We start from the raw sequence: 21,900 nt of genomic DNA, 5'->3' as shown, positions 1-21,900 counted from the left end.
AACACCCAGTATCAAGGGACCACCAGGACCAGCCATACACATAAGGCTGTTCAGCTATTTTGATACATCTCACAAGCCAACCTCGGCTTTCCTTTATCGTTTACCTCATCAACCGTGGAATCCCTGGTATATACTCGACTTCCTTGCTTTATACCTGTTTTGAAATACGAGCATGAGCTGTTGAAGATACTCACACAATCACACTCTTTGGATACTTCCATCTTGTGTTCTAACATTACTCTCTCGCTCAATCACAATCATTAGTTTTGTCATTGGCGTTTCTGGTAAAATCTAAAATCATCCCACATTCACACATCTCAGCCATGTCAAACAGCACAGAAGGGCAAAATGCCCAACAACAATCTGCTAGTCAACATGGATTTGGAAGCCTCAATCTTTCAATCGTTGGATTGGGAGTCGAATATCCTCCATTCTTGCTGGAACCAGCGGATTTGGATACTTTAACCAAACGTCACTATCCTGACTCTCCAGCGTAAGCTTTCCTTTTTTCCCTTTCTCCCTCATTCCCCTTCAAGCTCCCAAGCTCCCAAGCTCCCAAGTTCCCAAGTCCCCAATTCTCTTTGAATATACACCTCAAACCTCACACTAACACCCAACTCCAGAATGAAAAAAGTCTGCACAATCAACAATTTCACCGGCATTGAAACTCGCTCTGCAATCGGTACCGTCGACCATCCCATGGCCAACATGGACCGCGCCCCCACAATCGCCGAACTTTGTTCCATCTTCCTTAAAGACGGCGTTGCCCTCGCCGTAACTGCCTGTCGCAAAGCTCTCCACGAAGCTCATCTTCATCCCTCCGACATCACCCACGTAGTCAGCACAACTTGTACCAATAGCGCCAATCCCGGGTACGATCATTTCGTGTGCAAAGCTCTGGGAATAACACAACCGGTTGAAAAAGTGCTCCTCCATGGAATCGGATGCAGCGGTGGTCTGGCGAGTTTACGAACCGCGGCAAACTTAGCATTGGGACATAGTTTTCGAGGAAAGAAAGCCAGGGTTCTGGTCATGGCATTGGAAATTAGTTCATTATTGGTAAGGAGTGAATTGGATAGTGTACATGAATTACAGGAGACGCGAATTGGCGTTACACTCTTTAGCGATTGTGCGAGTGCGTGTGTACTCAGTAATGGAATTGGTGGGACGGGAGAGGAGGAAAGTGTTTATGATTTGTTGGGGTGGGAACACAAGATGATTCCAGATACGGAACATGATTTGGGATTTGATGTTGATCCGCTTGGTATGTTAAAATTCCTTTCTCCGAGTTTCATATTCACCCAATTTTGTACCACTCTTTTGAATAAAAAAACTAATTTCAATGCCCATAAAAGGCTGGAAGGTAATCCTCTCCCCAAGAGTCCCGAAACTCGCCGCCGAAGCCGTCTCACCCATCTATCATTCCCTGATCTCCAACCTTCCCTCCCTTCCTTCGGAATACCACAATCCCGCTGACTTCGACTGGGCGCTTCACCCTGGTGGCGCTACCATCCTCACCGGTGTCGAAAAAGCCATGTCCATCTCCGCTGAACACATGCGAGCCTCCTATGATACCTACATGAAACATGGCAATTCATCCAGCGCCACTATTTTCAGCGTCCTAGATCGTTTACGCAGTAAAGAGATGGACGGTCTTACACCCAACAACAGGGGACCCAAGGAAATGATCGTAGGATGTGCATTTGGCCCTGGTATCGCTGTGGAAATGTGCATGTTAAAGAGAAATTTGGATCATGTGAAACGAGAGTGGGATGGCGGGGTACAGAGCGGGGTAGGTGGGGACATTACACCGCCTTTGACTGAGAGTGAGGGGACCGGGAGTGGGAATGGGAGCGAGGGAGAAGTAGAAGCGGAGGATCTAAAGAAGGTAAAAGAGGAAGGGGAGAAGTTGGATCAGAAACTGAAGATGGTTGAACCAGGAGTTTTGGAACAAAATGCAAAGCTGGGGGAAGGGGGGAAGGTAAATGAGAATGAGAAACTGGATAGTTTGGAGGAGGCGCTGGATGGCGTTGAGCTGGACTGAGCGATGCGCGGTAGGCAATACGAAGAATGATTATGATGAGAGTTTGGATCATACATATAAGTTGTGAGTAACGAACCATCCCATTGGAAAGGGGTTTTGGATCAGCTTATACACGATATGAGGATTCATATCAGAGTTAGAGTCGAAGTCAATGGATTCTAGACTAGAAACAGCGCGCAGATAGATAGAGTTCTTGAAATAGATCTTCTTTACAGCGATCGAGTATTTAGAATATTGTGCAGCGAAGTAGGTCTTAAAGATTAAATTTATGGAGATTAGATTCTTTGGTCTGTTTTAGTGGAGAGTATAGTGATGAATACGATAGGGTTAAAGGGTGTAATGGATAGTATACTCCTATAGCATTATGAATGAGATTGGAGGAGAGAGGATAGGAAGAGAGGAGATGGGATGAGATGGGATGAGAAGGAGAGGAAGTAGTGGAAAACACATTGAGTTTATTCTCTCGAATCTTTACACGTTTCTGTATATGTTTCTGTCTCTGATTTTGTTTAACATGGATAGGCAATAATAATATCTCGTAATCCACGCGGGGGGTATTTCCATACTTGCTATTATATCAATACACGCAATACATTTCCGCCCACCACAATAATAACTACTCTCCCCCTCCCTTGCGCATCTCTAGTCAAAAACAATCTTCTTTCCACTAAAAGTGGCCTTTGCCTTCTCATCCTTCGCCTTCTTCGCAGCCTCCCAACTAGGATGCAAGATTCCCACATCATCTCTCGTCTTGACCTTCTTTCTCGGTTGCACCTGCATCATATTCGCATTATTTTTATCATTTCTAAAATCGTCTCGTTTGCCTTTCGACAGATCTCTGGCCTTTCGACCGCTCTTTTCCGCACGTTTCATTTCGCGTTCTTGTTCGACTGAGAGACCGCCTGCGGCAATGTGTTTTGCGCCTTTGCCGAATTTCTTCTCCCAGAGGGCTTGTCGGGCTTTTTGACCCATACGGTTTTTTCGCACGACGGGTTTCATGTCGGTGTCGGAGAGGGAGGAGGCGGATTCGGAGCCGGACCAGTAGCCGCCCATTAAGGTGGGGAGGAAGGTGCTGTTTTTTGTGGATTCGGTGGGAGTGGTGGTGGATTTTTTGGGTTTTTTGACTTTAGGTTGGGGATCTGGAGAGGGGGAGAGGGAGGGAGATGGTTTGCGACGGGGTTTTGATGGTTGGTCGTCTTCTGAGTCGGAGAGGGAGATGGAGAGAGCGGGGGAAGGTGATCGTGATGGTGTTGGTGAGAGGGAGAGAGAGAGGCGTGTATTTGATTTTGATGTTAAGGGGTTTTTCTCCAAGTATTCTTTTTCGTCGAATGATTCTTCGTCTGAGGATGCGCCTAATAGAGCGTCATATCTTGAAAGTGTTTCTTCGTCCATTGATTCGTTTCCTTCGTTTTCTTCATCGTCTTGAGAATCATCTTCGTCTTCGTCGTCGCCCGGTGAATCAAAACCCTCCCATGAATCCTCTTCATTCTTTTTCTTCGACAACTTTTGTATCGTGTTTTCCATATCGACATCACTCTCCTCACCCTCATCTTGTGCCGTCTTTTTCGAGTTCTTCTTCGAATCCTCCTTCACTTTCTCCTTGACCTTATCCTTCCCCTTCTTTCCCTTATCCATAACCGGCGCTGGTATCCCCATACTCATATAACTCCCTCTAATCACCCCCTCCCAAACACTCTTCACATTCTTGAAATTCCACATCCCGCTAACAACATTATTCCAAATCTTCACATCCTCCTCTCCTTTTTCTCCCTCCCATCCCTTTACACCCTCGCCATTTTGACCCCAACCAGGAGGCAAGAACCCACTCTCATTCATAGCCTTTATCTTCCCAAGTCCTCTTGCCAATCGCTGTTCCGTTACTTTCTCCAAATCCATTGTTTTCAGTGCTTCAATTTCTTTTCGTATCCGCGCCATTTGCGCCGCATCGCTTGCTTTGGTCGCATTTGTCAATCTTTTTCCGAGTCGTTGTCTTTCGAATCCTTTTGCGGTTTTGAGGGCGCTGCGAAGTTGTTTGCGAGCGGAGATGAGATGAATATTGAAGTCATTTTGACGGGAATTGCGCACGCGGTCGGTGGAGGGAAGAGAATCATCCTGATCGGCAGAGGAGCGCTTACGTTTAGGCATTCTTTTTTATGATATAGATCAATTGCGAAGAAATTGAGGGTTTTGATATGGGAAATGTACTTGGACAATGAAGAACAAATTTGGAGCGCAGAAAATTAGTGCACGATGGAGAGCTCAAAATTATGACAGGGATAGGTCCACCGCTCTCGCTTCTGGTGAAATTCTTGGCAGAATTAAAAAGGTTCTATCCGATAGGTCGGGAAGTGGGGGTTGAGACGGGAAGTGGAGTGTAACGGTTGATGCTTAGTGAGCGAGCGCCCTTTAAGTGATTCTTTAAGTCATCGAGGGGCAATTAGGTATAAATAATAGATAAACGGTTTGTTTAACTATGATCTTTTTTATCTAACTACACGATTTATCATTTTTTAATTCACAGGCTCTGATTTGCTCATCATATCATACCGCATCATACCAAACTACAACATGGCAACCTCATCGATCCTAGCAGCAAATCTATTCAATGTCAAAGGACTCGTAGCTGTCGTCACTGGCGGCGGTAGTGGTATATATAATCCAACCCATTTACCTACCTTTCTAACATCAAATTCCAGGTATTGGTCTAATGATGGCCCGCGCTCTGGCTCTCAACGGTGCCGAAAGAGTATACATTATCGGCCGCCGAAAAGAAGTTCTTGAATCCGCCGCATCATCCGTAGACACCGGCAATATCATTCCAATTGTCGGCGATGTAACCGATAAAGAAGCAGTAGCTTCCATCGTCTCGAAGATCGAGTCCGAAGTAGGATACATCAATGTTTTAGTCGCCAATTCCGGTATTGCTGGACCTCAAGCTACAAAACCCATTACCCCATCTTCTTCCATATCTGAATTTGCTTCCGCATGGGGAAGTGCTAGTATGGAGGAAATGACTAAGACATTCGAATTAAATACTGTAGCTGTTTTCTCTTGTATCATGGCTTTCTTGGATCTATTGGATAAAGGAAATAAGAAAGGGAATGTCGAGCAGAAGAGTCAAGTCGTTGCTACCAGTTCTATTGGCGGTTTAAATCGAAAAGCCCCTGGTGGAATCATCTATGGTCAAAGTAAAGCTGCGACTACACATTTGATGAAGCAATTATCTACACAATTAGCACCGTATCAGATTAGGTGTAATACTATTGCCCCCGGATGTAAGTTTCCAGAATCTTTCCAATAAACATTCCTGCGGATAATGCTGACCGAGTCCAGTATTCCCATCTGAAATGGCTATGGGGCTTATTGGTGACGGAGTTTTTTCTAAGGATCAGATTCCGTTAGAAAGAGCAGGCACGGAGGAGGAAATGGCAGGATGTATCCTCTTTTTGGCATCAAGAGCTGGTGCTTATTGTACCCACGCACTTATTGTGGTTGACGGAGGACGATTGAGCATCATGCCCAGTACTTGGTAGATCTGATAAGGAGGAGTGTGCAGGGAACTTATCAAAGCCTTTTTAACTTAGGCAAAACTTTCGTGGTCTTATTTTAGAATGGTAGTAGTGGCACTTGCAGACTATAACTGGAATAGGTTAGAATTTTGTCCTCAGAAATCTAAAAGAAAGTGGTACATACCTTATAATTCATAACAGAATGCCAAACATGAATACCTATATTTCTGGTATGCCGAAATAATAGCTTCATCTCCGTATTATTCTAGAAACATAAGTACTTATGCTTCAAATAGTCTCGAATGACGGAATCAGTATCTGGAGCCAAAAAGAACTTCATGCGGAGTTATAGTTGAAAGGGGTGCATCAGCAATACGCATACACTCAACTCACTCACCCCCTTTTTTTTTCAGGAATTATTCTCACAGTTACCCCCATGTTAAAACATAGGCTCAACAGTAATATCTTGTCTCTCCCCACTCCAACGACTTGCTGCATCACTATCATTTCGTAGGGAGAAGATAGGATCACGAACACCAAAGATGTTGAATACTCGAAAGGGTAGAGCTAGGCAGTTGTAAGAACCCATAAAGCTGGGACTTGAACTTAAAAGAAAATCATTATATCCCCTTCTCTAATTTCATTGGCTGAGAAAGCACAATTTTTTCTCGATCACGTTTCTGTTAAACCAATAATTTATCAGTGCGACACCACCAGATATCCGTCACACAATTGCACAATTTCAACACGACACAGCCGATGCTCGTCATAGAACATTGGGGCTCACTAGAATCGATTTTCTAATTGTTTGTTAAAGAAATAAATCGACCCGAACGTGCCCTTACACGGTTTTGATGTGACTTTATTCAATCTGCCGCACTTGAATCGACCGAATGATAGTGATAGAACCAATACTGAACTGAATGAATTTGACCCGCTAGGCCAGACGGAAAGAGGACGTCCTGATGCACATAAACATATACGAAACCAATTTTTTTCAAGCACGATGAACATACGATAATAGAAGTTTACCATCGACGTTTGACCAATGACCTCATCTCGAGTAGGCAGAAGTGTAAAAAATGACACAAGGAAATAGGTGACTAAGTGGACAGCAAGAGAAAAGTGAATCTTTTTCCAAGAATTACAGTAATAACAGCAATAACTAAACAGCAACGACAGTACAACGAACGGTAGGTACATACATAGACGTGTAACCAATTTTCAAAACAATATGCAATTCATACCATAAGGGTGTTTCATACAACGCAATTATCGCAAACGACAACGATGAAAAGATGACGATGATCGAAATAAAGGTGGCAAGAATTGAGGCTTCCAACAGAACGGTTAGAACATGTTCTTCCTGATGTGTGCATTTATGATGGATGGATGATTGTGCGATAATTCGCCACATACATCATAACGCCCTCGAGGAGATGCTTTTTTGACTTTGAACAATAAATGATATAAGAAGCATGAGATGTGTTTTTCGTAATCCATCCCATTCCACAAGTCGTTTTGATGAATACAAGTTCTCTCTTCACATCCCGACGAAGAACGAGGTAGGAACTTCTGAGAGAACACAAATTAATGATGAAAAAAAAAAAATTGAGTCGTACGGAGGAAGAGAAAAAAACAAGGGAAAGGAAGATATTGAACAAACACCAAATGATTGTCCACTCGGGTGCACATAACGACACAACCCGCCTAAAACACTATCCAGTTTATGCGAAATACACGAACGAACGGCAACCCCAGATTCCCAACCGGTGCCTGACATGGTTATCACATCTAGCTCCATGCGCAGCTTTTTGAGATCTGCAGCTCAAAGCCATCGGCTTAACATATCGGTTGCTGCTGCCGACAAACTGTGTGGCGTTATTTACCAGAAGATAGATGTGGCTATTTAGACTGTTGATTAATTCTTGGCTCTTATTTAGAAGGATTCATTAGATGTCAGTATTGATCCCTCGATATGAAAGATAGGAATGCGGGTATCCCGAGCCGTATATGATCGCTGGCAAGAGTCGACAGCTATGAATAGTAGAGCAGGTGATATACTTGGCAGGGTCCCATTCCTTGTTCATGTGTTTCTCCGTAGCGCTGGAGGATTGATAAATTTTGAAGAGAATACAACTTCTATTGTGATAGGAAAGCTCTTGGCACGGATAAATAGTTCGGCCAGATGAGAGCCATTTCTTTTGTTTTTTTTTGGCATCGTATGTGGTCTGAGAATCGGGGTTGTTTGCTCGTCACGAGAACAAAGAGGACCCGAAAAGATTCTTCAGCAATCTACCTCGGTAGATATATCTGCAACGAGCTGGAAGTAGGTTAACAGTGTGGCTTTGAATTCTAGCATGATTGGCTGTAAGCAGATGTCACTGATACTTGGTGAAAGGTGGGTACTTAATCTGACCTTCAATTTACTCCATTGGAACTTTCTCTCCGTCAAAATGTGATAAAATCCACTTTTCAAAGTACCTTTGTACTAGACTGATTAAAAAAAAAAGAACTGTGACTTCCTGCCAAGCATTTCGCCTCCGAACTTTAGTCGATTGATGTATATATGTACATACGAGGCGGCTTGCCGGTCCGCTGGTAGGCGCTTACACAAAAGCTAAATGAAATCCACAATTAGCCTCTCAAATATCGATAACTCGGGGCAGTGCAATATCACTGCGAAAGAAATTCCTGGTATTACTGTTTAGCATTGATAGATGCATTATGCACCCAAAAGACTGTATGGAAATTAAGATAACAAGGATTCAAGGACAATCATCATTTGATGATCTTGAAAATGCAATTTCCACATGGTAAAAATCTGTATCGGACAGATGGCGGCACACGGGTGCGTGTTGTGGCACTTCGGATGGTTCTATTTAGCCTGTTTGGCGACTTTCTAGATCCGCAATTCATTTGAAACATAAGCGGTAAATATAATTGGTTTCTCCCCGCAAAATCCGAAGTGATGCCCAATAATCTACAGATAATTATATGGGGACCCCACAATATGTCAGCGAGAGTGTGGGGAGGCTCGATGCAGAATCTGAGGTGTCTTTTTTCGGCGGTTGTGGTCTTGTTCATCCCGGTTAATTAATTAAGCTTATTGGCGTCCCCGGATTGTCTTGATTATATGCAAGCAAATCTCCATAATGAAGAATACTATTGGATCGTCTTACAAGAAACAGTCTAATGTATTGTAAGACCCTGCTTATCACCAGACGTCGATTTTGTTAAGTCTAGCGAAACGGATAAACTTAAATGATCCTAGCATCGTCGCCGTGATAACAGTCATAATTGAGTTCAGGGCGAAATCCTAATGGTAAATTAGCATTCCGTTGAAGCCGGGACGTCTCAATTGTGAAAGCGGCGACGAGTTAATGTTAATTAACCTACATGGCATGCATATTTGCCTCGTACCTTCGCCATTACTTTTTTCCTTCCGGAAACATTTCCTCCGCTCCGAATATGATTGCTGATCCTGCATCAAATACCCGTAATTAGCATGAGCACGGGCTTAGACAGCTGCTAGAGCCCGCTCTCCATGTAGTGCTTGAGCAAGTAGAGCAAATTACACGTCAAATTGTTGTACTACCATACTCGGCTGCCTCAATTGACCGGCTGTCTGCCCGTACTTCCATATTCATCGATTGCCTCTGAAAATACCTCTTGGTGAATTATGTGAGTGGACCTAGATGTAGTATACCCGGCGTGATGAGAATATCTTGGCGAAGATGAAGACTATATAATGAATCTACTCTCGCTGTCAGTAGTTCTACATCTTTCAAGCACAATCACCAACATCCTTTCAAAATGATTTCGAAAGTTCTTGCCTTCACTTCTCTTCTAGCGGCCGCCCGCGCACAACAAGCCGGTACACTTACCACAGAAACGCACCCGCCCCTCAGTGTCAGTCAATGTACTGCTAGCGGTTGTACTACCTCCGCTCAATCCATTGTCGTCGACGCCAACTGGAGATGGCTTCACTCGACCACTGGTTCCACCAATTGCTACACAGGCAATACTTGGGATAAAACTCTCTGTCCTGATGGAGCAACTTGTGCTGCAAACTGTGCTCTAGATGGTGCAGATTATTCTGGAGTTTATGGAATCACCACAAGTGGCAATTCGATCAAACTCAACTTCGTCACCAAGGGTGCAAATACCAACGTTGGTTCTCGTACCTATTTGATGGCTGCTGGATCGACAACACAATACCAGATGCTTAAGCTTTTGAATCAAGAATTCACATTCGATGTTGACGTTTCGAACCTTCCATGTGGTCTTAACGGTGCCTTGTACTTTGCCGCAATGGATGCTGATGGAGGATTGTCCCGTTTCCCAACCAACAAGGTATTTCAAGAACATGAACTCCATTCAAGGAATGAAAACTAACCATTTTCAATAGGCTGGTGCCAAATACGGTACAGGTTATTGTGATGCTCAATGTCCACAAGACATCAAATTCATCAACGGCGTGGTAAGCATCTGATTTTTTTTGAACTTGTCCAACTTCACCATATCCTAACTGCATTACAGGCAAACTCTGTAGGATGGACTCCATCCAGCAATGATGTCAATGCTGGTGCAGGACAATATGGTTCATGCTGTTCAGAGATGGACATTTGGGAAGCCAATAAGATCTCTGCCGCATACACTCCTCATCCATGTTCCGTTGACACCCAGACTCGCTGCACTGGAACTGATTGCGGCATTGGAGCAAGATACTCTTCTCTATGCGATGCTGATGGTTGTGACTTCAACTCTTACCGCCAGGGTAACACCTCTTTCTATGGTGCAGGTCTTACCGTGAACACCAACAAAGTTTTCACCGTTGTAACCCAATTCATCACCAACGATGGAACAGCTTCAGGTACCTTGAAAGAAATCCGACGATTCTATGTTCAGAATGGCGTCGTGATTCCAAACTCGCAATCCACAATCGCTGGAGTTCCAGGAAATTCCATCACCGACTCTTTCTGTGCCGCACAAAAGACTGCTTTTGGTGACACCAACGAATTCGCTACTAAGGGAGGTCTTGCCACAATGAGCAAAGCTTTGGCAAAGGGTATGGTACTTGTCATGTCCATCTGGGATGACCATACCGCCAACATGTTGTGGCTCGATGCCCCTTACCCAGCAACCAAATCCCCAAGCGCCCCAGGTGTCACTCGAGGATCATGCAGTGCTACTTCAGGTAACCCCGTTGATGTTGAAGCCAATTCTCCAGGTTCTTCCGTCACCTTCTCAAACATCAAGTGGGGTCCCATCAACTCTACCTACACTGGATCTGGAGCCGCCCCAAGTGTTCCAGGCACTACAACCGTTAGCTCGGCACCCGCATCGACTGCAACTTCAGGAGCTGGTGGTGTCGCTAAGTATGCCCAATGTGGAGGTTCTGGATACTCTGGAGCTACCGCTTGCGTTTCAGGCAGCACCTGTGTTGCCCTCAACCCTTACTACTCCCAATGCCAATAGATTGTTTCCCTCGGGAACAATTAGGTTCACAACCTAAGGGGAGAGATCTTCACAAGTCTGTACATAGGGTCAGCTAAATGTTGATCATTCATATTCTTTCATGTATTTAGTTGTTGACAATTTGAAGTTGCAAGTCAAGACGGGAAAACAGAAGCAGGAAATATATGGGACATAACAAAGTCAATCGTTTACATAAAAACCTTCTTTGAAAATCTAACGTTGCAATTTGAGCTTGATGAGTGATTCTTCGTAAATGATACAATTGAATGATGTGGCTAAGTGAAATAATTCAATGATACAATTCAATGATACAACTTCTGCTGATATAATTGATATATTTAATATCTTTGATGCGATGGATGAAGTGAAGATTATCATCTTCGCTTCCGCCACTACCAGAATGGCACGTGATGTTGTGTCTGCTTATGTAATCGAGAAAATTATTGAACTCCCAGATCCACGCAGTACATTACAATTTATTATTACACTTTCAACAGATATATGACTTTGAACAATAAGATAATATCTCATTCGAAATGGATAATTATGTTGTAAATGAACGCCCACCCGATTGTCTCTGCAATATTTACAAAGTCGATATGCCCACGCTCACAACCTGTTCAAATTGTGAGCAGATACTTCTCACATTATCCGCAAGAATAGCTTAAACCAGCTGAGCAATTTCCCGTGCACATTGACTACTGAATGAATCACAAGATCTGGATATCAGAGCTACGAGAAAGATCTAAGGGTATCAACAATCCGAGCGCAAAGGGAGTATGTGGTAATACCTCGCTCCACTCAAGTGCTTATCCTACAACAGATGATATTCGTGTGATAGGAAACAAGGTCTCGGAATCTGTCAATGTGAGGTTTCGCACAAACACCATCATCATGAACAAGCAAACGTCTAATGAGCAGTAATCGACTGCTTTTACGAGAACTGATTTGTTTACATCCTGGATTAATGAGTTGGCTGAGTGCTATGCCGAGAATGATGGTAATGGACAAACATCGGTCTCGACGCATGCCAAAGCTACGACAGACACCTTACCAGGTTATGTAGAGCTGAACATACCTTTTTATAGTATGAGATCTAGTTCCCCGTTGCTTGTCACATACGCAGCCTGAAGACCTTATTCGGTATGGATTGCGACTGATTTTGCAATCATTTTGCCAGCAGTCGAGAGTTCGTCAAGTATAACCTTGTCGATGTTCCGCTAGCCAATTTCCAATACTTTAGAATCGAGCTTAACCTAAATCACACTTCAGACTTCAGACTTTACGGCTAAATTCTCCTGTCATCCACAAACCCGGCGTTATTTTCCATCGGGTTATTATTTCAAACTAATAACGACGAGATTTGGTGTTCGCGTTCATCAAGACGACTCCATGTGTCCGAGTTTTAGGTCGGATGATCCCCACCATATGGCCAGTTTAGTGTGCTATCATTGAAACAATGAACATACTCTCCAAGTTACTGGCGCAATATTATCCTATCGTATGGCTGTCAGCCCCTCAAATTTATGGCATTGAATTATCGTATGTGGAAAGTTTGATATGAAGTTTTCTTTTGAAGCATCGGTTCGTTCTCATTGAGGTTCTTCTTATAATCTAGATCTTATTCTCCTGAATTCAGGGCCCAGATTAATTTGGTGAATAACCCCATAAATAACATCCTAGCATGTTCCCTTTCGTTCTTCGTACTTCGCACTTCGACTTCGCATTCAGGGGGTTTTAGCTTACACCGCTCTAGGTCCCTCGCACCTCCTTTCCACTCTCGCCACTGTAACTGTTTCATCCTAATCCGGAACCACAAATAGCCTAGACACAGCCTGCTGATCCAATATCGGCAATTAACATCTGATGTGGATTGTAATCCGGCTGGGGCCTCCATTCTCGAACTTTGGAAGAATTCAAAGAACCCTTAAAAATGCTTATCTCCACTAATAATCCACATCTAAAGCTTTCCCCGTCCGTGTCGCCGTATCCGCGTAACACGCAGAAGTAGCCCATCACATCCACAAATCACAATCCCTCGAATTCACAGTATGCTGTTGATCCTCTCCACCAAATGCGCTTTCCGCCTCGTCAGGACGACAAAGCACACAGACTCAAGATTGGAGGATGACAATGTTATTAATAACACTGATACGTTGCGTAAACATGGTAAATTAAAGCACCGACTCCCGGTGTCATTACGCGGTGCACGGCTTACTAAGCGGGCAATCTCTAGCTGAATCAGGGGAAATGACATTCTCTCCATATGGGACCTTGACAATATTGATGGAACGAGCTCTTACATGGTAAGGTCAATGTAAAGTATATCTTTAAGCTAATCCTCTGAATATATGCCATTGTCCTTTTAACTTTTTCTAAAGATTTAGCTTCTTTTCATCCTTTGATCGTTTGACACATGCATTGAGCGATCCGTTTCAGATAACGAGGCACTACACACGTGAAAGTTACTATTCGAAGCTATACAAGATTGGATATTGTCTCTAAATCGTCTGGATATTTCATTCAAACAGCTTCTTTCTGCAAATCAACCGAATTCAAAAATCAAAATGTTTTTCTCACCCTTTATCACTGGCCTCCTCCCAATTCTAGCCGCTACTTCCACACAAATCGATACCCCTCAGCATCCCAGCATATTCATCCTCAGCGATCATGCATCCAGTACCTCAGCATTAGGAAATGCCCTCCAAACTCTAGGATACACACATATCTCCGCCGAAACATTGAATAGTTCGTTACCACAACTCAGCACCCATACATTTACCGAAATTTCGAAGGATGGCGCGTCAAACGAGCTTATGATCCAATACCCAAACACTAAATTCATCGTACCTGTCTCATCGTCGCGGAAACATGGAGATGGAGAAAGTGATGTGGAGAGAAGACCCTGCGCTAATAGCTGGCTCAATCATCTGGCTACGTGGAGTAAATTATCGCAATATACCTCCAACATCAACACAGCCGAGGACATCAAAATTGCTCAACCAGAGAAATCAGATTCCGTCACAAGCTCCCTCAAAAAGGAAGGAAGATTGTTAGAAATCGCTCTCGATGAGCAAGAGAACTATAGAGGCGAGAAATGGTTGCGATTGTGCAAGTTTTTGGATTTGGGATATAGTGTGGTGGAAAGATTAAATTTGAAAGAATTCCCTTCGTCGATGGGACAGGAGAAGAAAGCTGCAGGCTGGGGTAGAAATTTTGGAATGTGGAGATTGGTCGTGCAGGGAAGTGGTGTTTGAAAGATTGAGAGATGGTGGAAAAAATCCGATACAAGAAATCATGGAGCTGGATACAGGAAAATTCGAGCCTAGGATATAAAAATGGCGGATCGATCTACAAGTCTCCCAATGCATGCCCACACTCACGATAGTTGCGGCAAGGAGTAAAGAACGTCACGTGGTATCAGACATCCGACACGTGAGAAGTACTCACTCCCGAGACTGTGTTTCTTTTACAGAGACAACATGCTGAAAGAGTTGATGCCGCGTTATCTCTTTTCCAGGAGGCGAATGGAGATGTTGATCGTGTGATCTTTCGAGACGCGATATATCTGAAATACTATCAGTGAATAGACCATCAGCGAATCGTGTCACAATACTAGATTAGATTAAACAGCCAAATCGAGATACTTTACTAGCGATTCAAGACTAGCATTTCTATTTGATATCTGGTGACATCATCGTACACTAAATCCTTCCTACTCTCCAGGAGTTTGATCACTTCCTAATCCAAGTGTATTGGGCGAGTAAAAAGAAGTCCCTCAAACACAGACCGTTAAAAAGGAAAGAAACCTACCATTAAAGCAAACCCCCAAAATCACATCAACCCAACATCCCTCCTGATCCTTCCCACCCTCCCCGAAATTTAAACAACCGTCCTCCTCACCCCTGAATCCACATCGCAGCGCTAATTCATCAACTAACCCACCCGTTTCAAACCCATCACATCCATCCATGAGACGAATGCAAAACGTGGGGAATTACACCGGCATAATGCAATATACCGTATCGAAATATCTGAACCATCGGGGTGGGGAATGATTCTATTATGCTATGCTCATATCTTTTTTTTCTTTTTTTTCTTTGAAACGACGAGTTCATTTATAGATTATTCTGCTAGGAATCTTCGACATCGAGCATTGAGCATGGAGTATCTATTCCTTTCTCTTTGATGATTATGGACTTATCTTAGAATGGTATCGCTGTCTTTTTTTTTTTTTCGTGCGAAGCATTCGAATTCGGAGAGATTATTTTGGTTGAATCAAGGCGAGTGTGTGTGGTTTGGAAATTATATGCCAATTCGATTATTTCAAGTAGCAAGAGAAGATCAGCGGAGGTATATTTTTCGCAAATTGGCCGTTGTTCTCCTTACAGTGAGCGAGCGAGTGCACCAACAGTCATTGCATATGATGTCATTTGAAACTATCGACTGTTCAAGAGATAAGAAACTTCGACATCCTAATCCCCTACATTCATAAAAACCCACGACAATCCCGATTCCGCCAATCACCATCTTGTCATCGCACATCCTGAACAAGTTGGATGTTCGTGTTTCGCTCTTAGCATTTTGACGTGGCAAAGTACCTTAGCTCCAGCTGATGAATGTACTGCGCTACACTCACATTTTCCGGAGACTCGCTAATGTAGGAGTTTTGAATATAATTGCTCGCTGTGAGAAAAAGTCAGATGGGCGATCGGGGTAAGATTCAATAGTAGAGTTCTCAGACGTACCAAAATCTCTCAATTCGTTCCACTCATTAACAATTTTCTGCATCTGGGGTCTCGCGAGTATCATTGGAGGTATGTTCTCAGTATCGTTGTCAATCAAGTGTTTGATAGTCTCAAGATCTGTAACCATGGATTTCCACGCTCCCTGGAGTAGTTCGAGTGTGCGCATTGCTGGTCTAATTTCACCAGTGAGACTATTTACTTGGCTCTAAGTAGATATCCTGATTAGTACTGTGTGTGATCTTGAGGGTTTGATCACCTACGTTGACAAAACTAATGTTGAGTTCCAAACGAGAAGCAGTTCTCTGTTTAGTTTCATACTCATCCATAATAGCCTGAATCTTCTGCATGGCTTCTGTCATGCCCCTGATCTCATTCCTGGCTGCTTGAACGAGGCCCACTCCGATGAAAGTTCCAACGGGCCAACTGAATATAATTAGCCGAGTTAGACGAAAGAAGTTGCAGTTCATTAACTTACACCCACATATATTTGGGGGCATCTGTTATCACTCTATTTTCTGTAGCACAGAAAATTAAAGATTAGTGAGAGGTTCCAAGTATAAAGTGAACAGTTGAAAATTTCTTACTTCCGTCAATTCTTGCCTGGTACTCATCCACCTCAGCTTGAGCCGCATCGATCTTTTTTTGCATACTCGCAATATCATTACCCTCTCTGACCAATTGCGCCTCAAGAGAATTGGCATTAGCTCTCATTGCAGCTTCATGTTTTTCGCATTGGCCGTGAAAACCTTCCAAGCCGGTCAATGCCTCTTGTGCTCCAGCCTGTAATTGTTTGATAACCCTGAGCTCGTCATTGATCACCCATTGGATGCCCTCTCTCAATTCTCTCAATTTTGCTTGATCAGGATTCGTCTTGTTGTTTTCATCGTGGAAGTCGCCAATCCATTTTAGCATAAGAACTGTGTAAGAAGTTTCTTCCGTTCCACCTGACATTGTGGCATAGATTCTGATTTGCGCTGCAATGTCGACAATTCTACGCCATGTATGATCTCTGAAGTAAACACAGTCACCTCTGATCTATATTCAAGGCAAGATAATGAATTGATTAGCCAATTTTTCAACGAAATACCCCATCCTTGAGTGCACACTAGTTCCAATCATGACGTCTCAGATGGTCTTATCGCTCAATTGCTATACGTACCTTGGTATAAGTCACCACAAGACTGTCAACCTCACTCGTCAGGTCCCTACTGAGGGGATCGCTCGTCAAAATGCCCAATGATCGTAGATACTCATTGCGGGTGGTTGGTAGCAATCTGCCCGTCCCGAGAAAGCGATTCAACGCCTTCATATCGGAAGAGTCGAAGATGAAAGCTCTTTCATCGTCGCCGGCATCAAAGCCAAACTTGGAATGGGTACGATTATCGACAAACATCCCCTTGGGGAACCAAACCTCCTCGTCATCAATTGGTCTTGAAGGGTCAAACGACATGATTACCGATGGATTGTAAGAATGTTGTGAAAAGTGAAGTCTTCAATTGATGGATAAGATTATCATGGATTACAATTACCAAAATTTTGACGAAAAAGCAACGAAGTCCTTCATATTTAAATGTCCTTAGTTCAGCAAAATTTCCATGCCAATATTACCTGGCTGCACGAACGTTGATCGAGATCCAATTATCAAGGAATAATTGTGGCTGGCTATGACTCTCTATCGTTGTAACAATTTCCACGTTATAAAAACACGTTTATGTCTACTTGCATCACAAGCAGTAAAACAACGTCCGCTCATGTTTCTCGTTACGAGGTGATAATTGCATGATCAATTGAAGAATAACAGGGAAGTGGCAATGCTGCTTAGCATGTGATTCAAATTAGGCCACCAAGACTTCAAGAAGCTCAGTAATTGAATTCCTAGCCATAAATCCACTGTAGTTTGATGCACAGAATTACAAGTGGGAAGTTTGTATCTGTTCAGTGCAAAAATTTAGTGACGCATCTCACGCATAAAAACAGACGCAAGATGATTGATTCGGAATTCTCTTTGTGATATACGAGCTGAAGTATGTCGCTGGGAAGTATCCAGCTAAAGACTTAGGTAGCTGGAAATTCTACCATATTCTTCGCGATATTCGAATTTGGTGACGCGCGTCTATGAATGTTGAGGTGATGAGGTTGAGTTGCAGGGTAGCATCGAGGTGAGCGTTTGTGGGATAAGGTGCATTATCATTGATAGTCACGAATACAAGGGCACATCATGGGCTTGCGGGTGTTACTTCCCCCACTGTTCATCAACGGTAGAATATGCGTAAAAGACAATGTATGCCAATTGTTTTCGGTACCGAAATTTATTATGCTTCCATGGCATGTCCTGCACTTCGAGGTCGTCAAAATCAGTCCACAACAAATTGTGGATAAGTTAGAGAAACTCACCTCTTAATTTAATTCGAGGGAATAGTGAAGATCACAAAACAGGAGTAGACGTCGAGAATCAATATTCCCCGCATCACTGCAGCCACAAGCCACTCGGCAGATAAACGCAGCAGCCGAAAGATTTTTCACTGGCTATCATGTATGCAAGAAACCCTATCCTGTTTCGTACCCAATCGGTACTTTAGCATCATATGCGAACAACGATCTGCTTACGCAGTAGATTAACTTGTTGAAAGCCGATAGCCCCTCGAATTTGCTTGTGATGATCGCACTGCAAGATGGGAGATCAACCCCTCATTCTAGTTTACTAATAAATATCATATATTGAGAGAAAGCGATGGGGGTTGTGCTACAATTCTGCCACGCAATGACGTCTTTGACTCCATGTAAATAGATGAAAAGATTTTTCAGCTAGCCACAATATAGTTCGACCGATGAATCAAGCTGGTTGCATTGAATAATGTTGCAAATGCGGAGCTCAGCCATTTATCGTAGACTGGTTTGTCATTGAAACTACGTCGGTTGTTCCCGATTTGTATATCAGTACTTCTCTTACATAGCTCAATCGATTTTTATTCTCCATGTAGCCACTGGCATAATCACCTGTAAATTTACTTGCATGTCTTGAAAATTGAAGCTTGTGGTGCTGCTTACATTGGTAATGTAGACATTACCAATGTAAGCTCCCTTCCCCCCCTCCTCGAAATCTGTTCTGTGATGTCTCATTGTCTCCGCCAGCTGGCTAGCTTGCATATAGCGTGATGATGTAATTCGGTTGTGCTTTTTGTACCGATTCAATGACTTCCCCGTGCATACTTCAAGGAGAACTGGCTCCGTATCATTGATGAAGGAAAGAAAATCGTGTTGAGCCGATATTAGTCGGGACGAATAAGTCACCACTCTACCAATCTTAACCATTAAAACGAGGCAAAATGAGGAATATCATCATCCCACAACCCAACTCACCATCAGGGTGGCAAGCCTTTGCAAATGAGCAAGCCGTGGCCAGTATTCCACTACAAGCAGCTCGAGATGTTAATCACACTTCAGTGAGTAATCCTTTTTCTCCACTTTCTTCTACAGCAGTTGACGATTACCCCCGTTCAGAGAATTGCGACATTCCGTGGAGTTTTCCTCGATTCCTCTAAAGTTCTCCCACATTCCATGAGCCGAGTAAACGTATATACAGATGTTCTTGTCTTGGACCAAACCACCATTATTGCGCCTAACGATAACGGAACAATCCTTATTGTCTCTAGGGTTCTCACCTCCAATGGTCCAGTGACCCTCACAGTTCCAAGAGGTCTTACGACAACCTGTGTCATTTCAATCTATACGTCAGTGATAAATCAGCAAATCACAGTAGCCACAGGCGATAATACAAGGCGTGTTGTTCTTGATCAGATAGGAACCGGCAAAGCCAATGCTGGAGTAATTGTAGTCTTTAGTCAAAGCGGCTTACAAGTCGAATATCAGAAATTCTACCCTTCTACCACCAGTAAAGAACTTCAAGCCAGCTTGAATACCCAGCTTCAAATTGGCCTTATTCAATTCTGGCGAAATAATTCCATAGCGATTTCACTATGCTCTCATGTTGCAAGAATCAGTACGAGGCAACGAGCTTATGCCCTCATCAATACACAAGCAAGAGCTCTTGGTCAGCAACTAGCTGGCCAAGCAATGGCTGGCAAAGATATGAGCTATGCCCCAGTGTTGGTTCTCAGCAGATACAAAGAAACAACTCAAGTCGCATTAAATGCTGCAACAGCATTTGAACAACAATTTGAGCGTTTTCAGGATAAGGCACAGTCCTTGGATGTTCACATGCAAGCATGGAATGTCATGTTGTCGCAAGCTATCAATGAGTATAACATGCGTGTCAATATGCGCAACTTGGCGCTCGAGAAATATGAGTCTTCCGTGAGAACAGTTACTGGCTGTTTCCAACAATTTGATAACGATGTTTTCGCTTTAGAGTTCTTACGAATTGCTTTCGAAGTGGGGTTGAATAGCTGGGCTTTCGAGCAAAGGTTGAGAGCTGTGTTCGAGATTCTGCAAGCAACCATCAGTAAGTAATTTTACAACAACATGATTGTTTGATGATAGCTAATAAGCCCCTAGCCTTTGCAATTGCAGTTGGCCAGCTATGTCTTGGCAGTCCCGGTGGAGTTGTCCAAGGCGCGGCAGCTGGAAGACAGGCCATCGGAGCTGTTGTCGCAGCAGAGAAAATCGCTGGTCAAGTGAACAAAATTTTGTCCTCTGGAACATTGCAAACACTTCTAGACTGTATCGAGGCCCTTGGTACTCTATATCCTTCTGTTGATACTATAGTGAGGACACTAATACAATTTGGAAACAACCCAAATATCGATATTCCTACCACGGGAGATATCTCCGGTACAAGCCAAGGAGACGCTGATGCTGCTGCCATTGTAACTATGACCGCATGGGATAGATGGCTCCTAGAAGTTGACGATCAAATGGTATTCGCAGTTTCACAGGGTATTGCAAGTGCGAGTGCATATCAACTAGGCCTTCGAAAGCACGCTATCAATGGGAAACAATTAGCCCAAGCACAAGCAGAAGCAGTAAAATCCGGTTATGAGTATATTCAGGCGCAGATGGAAGTAATTCGATGTTCTCAAGATATCGCAGATCTGCAGGCATTAAAGGCTGGGTTTGTTGGCCAGGAAGCTGTTTATCTTGAAGCCAAATCAATGTTCTATGACCGGGCTATGGCTTTGCGAACCAACGTCGTCCTCTCACTCCGGAATATGGCCTGGGCATATCGCTATTGGGCACTAGCCGATAGTTCAATTACTCTCGATGGACAAAAGCCTCTGGTCGAGTATCAACAAGATCTCTCTACCGTTATAATGGAGTTGGAACATGCCGACTCAAGATGGGCCAGTGATCATCAACGTAAGTCCTTGACCGTGTTTTTATCTTTTGACGCCGTTTCACTAATTTTTGTTAGCTTTTAATTATGACATACCATCAAACACGGTAGGATTGCCTTTTTTTTTCAGTCAATTTCCTGCTCTTTTTTACAGTCTACCATCGCAAGATTAACTGACCTGCGATCACAGCTCCCTTCCAATCAAGGTCAATCGATGATTAATGGTATCAAAAGCAATGATAACACTGCCAGTTTTACTCTCCTTACTGAGAGACATCTTGCAAGTCAATTTGTGGAGGGGTCTCATTACCGGCTGAGTGGAATGGATCCTACCTTGAATGGGATTCTTCCTAGACCGGAAGCAATGCAAGGTGGCATTGTTGTTGTGAGACTGCAAATCACCACATCAGGTATCTATTCAGATATCTATAATAACCAAGTATTCCATTTCTCTAGTATGCCTCAGGTAAGAAGATGCTCGTATGATCTTTATTCAGATGGCACGAGAGGCGCGACACGTGATGAGCCTATATTCGAGACTAGAGATCATGCCGAGCCCACTCCATTTACACAATGGAAGATCAAGTTGTTAAATCCTGAGGAGGTCAATCTGGATGGGTTGAATGAAATCAATTTGAGATGGAGGGGGCGTGTTCGCTTTGATGAAAGATATCGATTGCTTCGTGATGTGGAGGAATTGTAGGAATGTCTTATAGCATGAAGCCTCGAGAATGATCATCGAGTTGCTTAGTTCATTCGAAGATGAATCTTTATAAGTACACAATAAAAATGAGGGGCCCTTTGATCTTGGTACCTGATATCGTT

General features: G+C 43.4%; 7 protein-coding genes across 7 annotated transcripts; 5 read left to right on the top strand and 2 right to left on the bottom strand.

Annotated features, from left to right (window-relative positions):
• The first annotated feature begins 8 nt into the window (after positions 1-8).
• Positions 9-2,304, top strand: Bcchs1. The gene is made up of 3 exons (XM_001555277.2): positions 9-493; positions 624-1,264; positions 1,356-2,304. The coding sequence occupies exons 1-3, from the start codon at positions 324-326 to the stop codon at positions 2,042-2,044; spliced, it is 1,500 nt and encodes a 499-aa protein (XP_001555327.1). The 5' UTR covers positions 9-323; the 3' UTR covers positions 2,045-2,304.
• A 178-nt stretch (positions 2,305-2,482) lies between these two features.
• Bcbud22 lies at positions 2,483-4,255 on the bottom strand. The gene has a single exon (XM_001555278.2). It carries the CDS (start codon positions 4,187-4,189, stop codon positions 2,687-2,689), a length of 1,503 nt encoding a protein of 500 aa, XP_001555328.1. The 5' UTR covers positions 4,190-4,255; the 3' UTR covers positions 2,483-2,686.
• Positions 4,256-4,472: 217 nt separating this feature from the next.
• BCIN_13g02110 (hypothetical protein) lies at positions 4,473-5,748 on the top strand. Its single transcript, XM_001555279.2, has 3 exons — positions 4,473-4,691; positions 4,741-5,319; positions 5,378-5,748. Exons 1-3 carry the CDS (start codon positions 4,613-4,615, stop codon positions 5,575-5,577), a joined length of 858 nt encoding a protein of 285 aa, XP_001555329.1. The 5' UTR covers positions 4,473-4,612; the 3' UTR covers positions 5,578-5,748.
• A 3,580-nt stretch (positions 5,749-9,328) lies between these two features.
• BCIN_13g02100 (hypothetical protein) lies at positions 9,329-11,265 on the top strand. Its single transcript, XM_001555280.2, has 3 exons — positions 9,329-9,909; positions 9,965-10,036; positions 10,096-11,265. Exons 1-3 carry the CDS (start codon positions 9,370-9,372, stop codon positions 11,032-11,034), a joined length of 1,551 nt encoding a protein of 516 aa, XP_001555330.1. The 5' UTR covers positions 9,329-9,369; the 3' UTR covers positions 11,035-11,265.
• A 2,149-nt stretch (positions 11,266-13,414) lies between these two features.
• BCIN_13g02090 (hypothetical protein) lies at positions 13,415-14,696 on the top strand. The gene has a single exon (XM_001555282.2). The coding sequence runs from the start codon at positions 13,602-13,604 to the stop codon at positions 14,289-14,291; it is 690 nt and encodes a 229-aa protein (XP_001555332.1). The 5' UTR covers positions 13,415-13,601; the 3' UTR covers positions 14,292-14,696.
• Positions 14,697-15,333: 637 nt separating this feature from the next.
• BCIN_13g02080 (hypothetical protein) lies at positions 15,334-17,296 on the bottom strand. The gene is made up of 6 exons (XM_024696716.1): positions 16,942-17,296; positions 16,367-16,817; positions 16,258-16,297; positions 16,043-16,205; positions 15,783-15,987; positions 15,334-15,720 (listed from the first exon to the last, which is right to left on the bottom strand). Exons 1-6 carry the CDS (start codon positions 17,230-17,232, stop codon positions 15,611-15,613), a joined length of 1,260 nt encoding a protein of 419 aa, XP_024552529.1. The 5' UTR covers positions 17,233-17,296; the 3' UTR covers positions 15,334-15,610.
• A 1,594-nt stretch (positions 17,297-18,890) lies between these two features.
• On the top strand, positions 18,891-21,880 carry BCIN_13g02070 (hypothetical protein). Its single transcript, XM_001555285.2, has 5 exons — positions 18,891-19,225; positions 19,284-20,244; positions 20,298-21,098; positions 21,154-21,182; positions 21,266-21,880. The coding sequence occupies exons 1-5, from the start codon at positions 19,109-19,111 to the stop codon at positions 21,776-21,778; spliced, it is 2,421 nt and encodes an 806-aa protein (XP_001555335.1). The 5' UTR covers positions 18,891-19,108; the 3' UTR covers positions 21,779-21,880.
• Positions 21,881-21,900: the final 20 nt, after the last annotated feature.

This window comes from Botrytis cinerea, chromosome 13 (genome assembly GCF_000143535.2).
Source record: "Botrytis cinerea B05.10 chromosome 13, complete sequence".
Classification (NCBI taxonomy): Eukaryota; Fungi; Ascomycota; class Leotiomycetes; order Helotiales; family Sclerotiniaceae; genus Botrytis; species Botrytis cinerea.
Note: the sequence above shows the minus strand (reverse complement) of the source record. Positions and strands in the feature narration are given on the sequence as shown.

Coding starts and splice junctions, on each gene's coding strand:
- BCIN_13g02080 (XM_024696716.1), bottom strand. CDS start 17,232: ATGTCGTTTGACCCTTCAAGACCAATTGATGACGAGGAGGTTTGGTTC. Junction 16,818..16,941: donor TTGTGGTGACTTATACCAAG/GTACGTATAGCA, acceptor CCTTGAATATAG/ATCAGAGGTGACTGTGTTTA. Junction 16,298..16,366: donor CCAGGCAAGAATTGACGGAA/GTAAGAAATTTT, acceptor TCTGTGCTACAG/AAAATAGAGTGATAACAGAT.
- Bcchs1 (XM_001555277.2), top strand. CDS start 324: ATGTCAAACAGCACAGAAGGGCAAAATGCCCAACAACAATCTGCTAGT. Junction 494..623: donor CACTATCCTGACTCTCCAGC/GTAAGCTTTCCT, acceptor ACCCAACTCCAG/AATGAAAAAAGTCTGCACAA. Junction 1,265..1,355: donor ATTTGATGTTGATCCGCTTG/GTATGTTAAAAT, acceptor TGCCCATAAAAG/GCTGGAAGGTAATCCTCTCC.
- Bcbud22 (XM_001555278.2), bottom strand. CDS start 4,189: ATGCCTAAACGTAAGCGCTCCTCTGCCGATCAGGATGATTCTCTTCCC.
- BCIN_13g02090 (XM_001555282.2), top strand. CDS start 13,602: ATGTTTTTCTCACCCTTTATCACTGGCCTCCTCCCAATTCTAGCCGCT.
- BCIN_13g02070 (XM_001555285.2), top strand. CDS start 19,109: ATGAGGAATATCATCATCCCACAACCCAACTCACCATCAGGGTGGCAA. Junction 19,226..19,283: donor GAGATGTTAATCACACTTCA/GTGAGTAATCCT, acceptor ACCCCCGTTCAG/AGAATTGCGACATTCCGTGG. Junction 21,099..21,153: donor ATGGGCCAGTGATCATCAAC/GTAAGTCCTTGA, acceptor AATTTTTGTTAG/CTTTTAATTATGACATACCA.
- BCIN_13g02100 (XM_001555280.2), top strand. CDS start 9,370: ATGATTTCGAAAGTTCTTGCCTTCACTTCTCTTCTAGCGGCCGCCCGC. Junction 9,910..9,964: donor CCCGTTTCCCAACCAACAAG/GTATTTCAAGAA, acceptor CATTTTCAATAG/GCTGGTGCCAAATACGGTAC. Junction 10,037..10,095: donor TCAAATTCATCAACGGCGTG/GTAAGCATCTGA, acceptor ACTGCATTACAG/GCAAACTCTGTAGGATGGAC.
- BCIN_13g02110 (XM_001555279.2), top strand. CDS start 4,613: ATGGCAACCTCATCGATCCTAGCAGCAAATCTATTCAATGTCAAAGGA. Junction 4,692..4,740: donor CGTCACTGGCGGCGGTAGTG/GTATATATAATC, acceptor ATCAAATTCCAG/GTATTGGTCTAATGATGGCC. Junction 5,320..5,377: donor TAATACTATTGCCCCCGGAT/GTAAGTTTCCAG, acceptor GACCGAGTCCAG/TATTCCCATCTGAAATGGCT.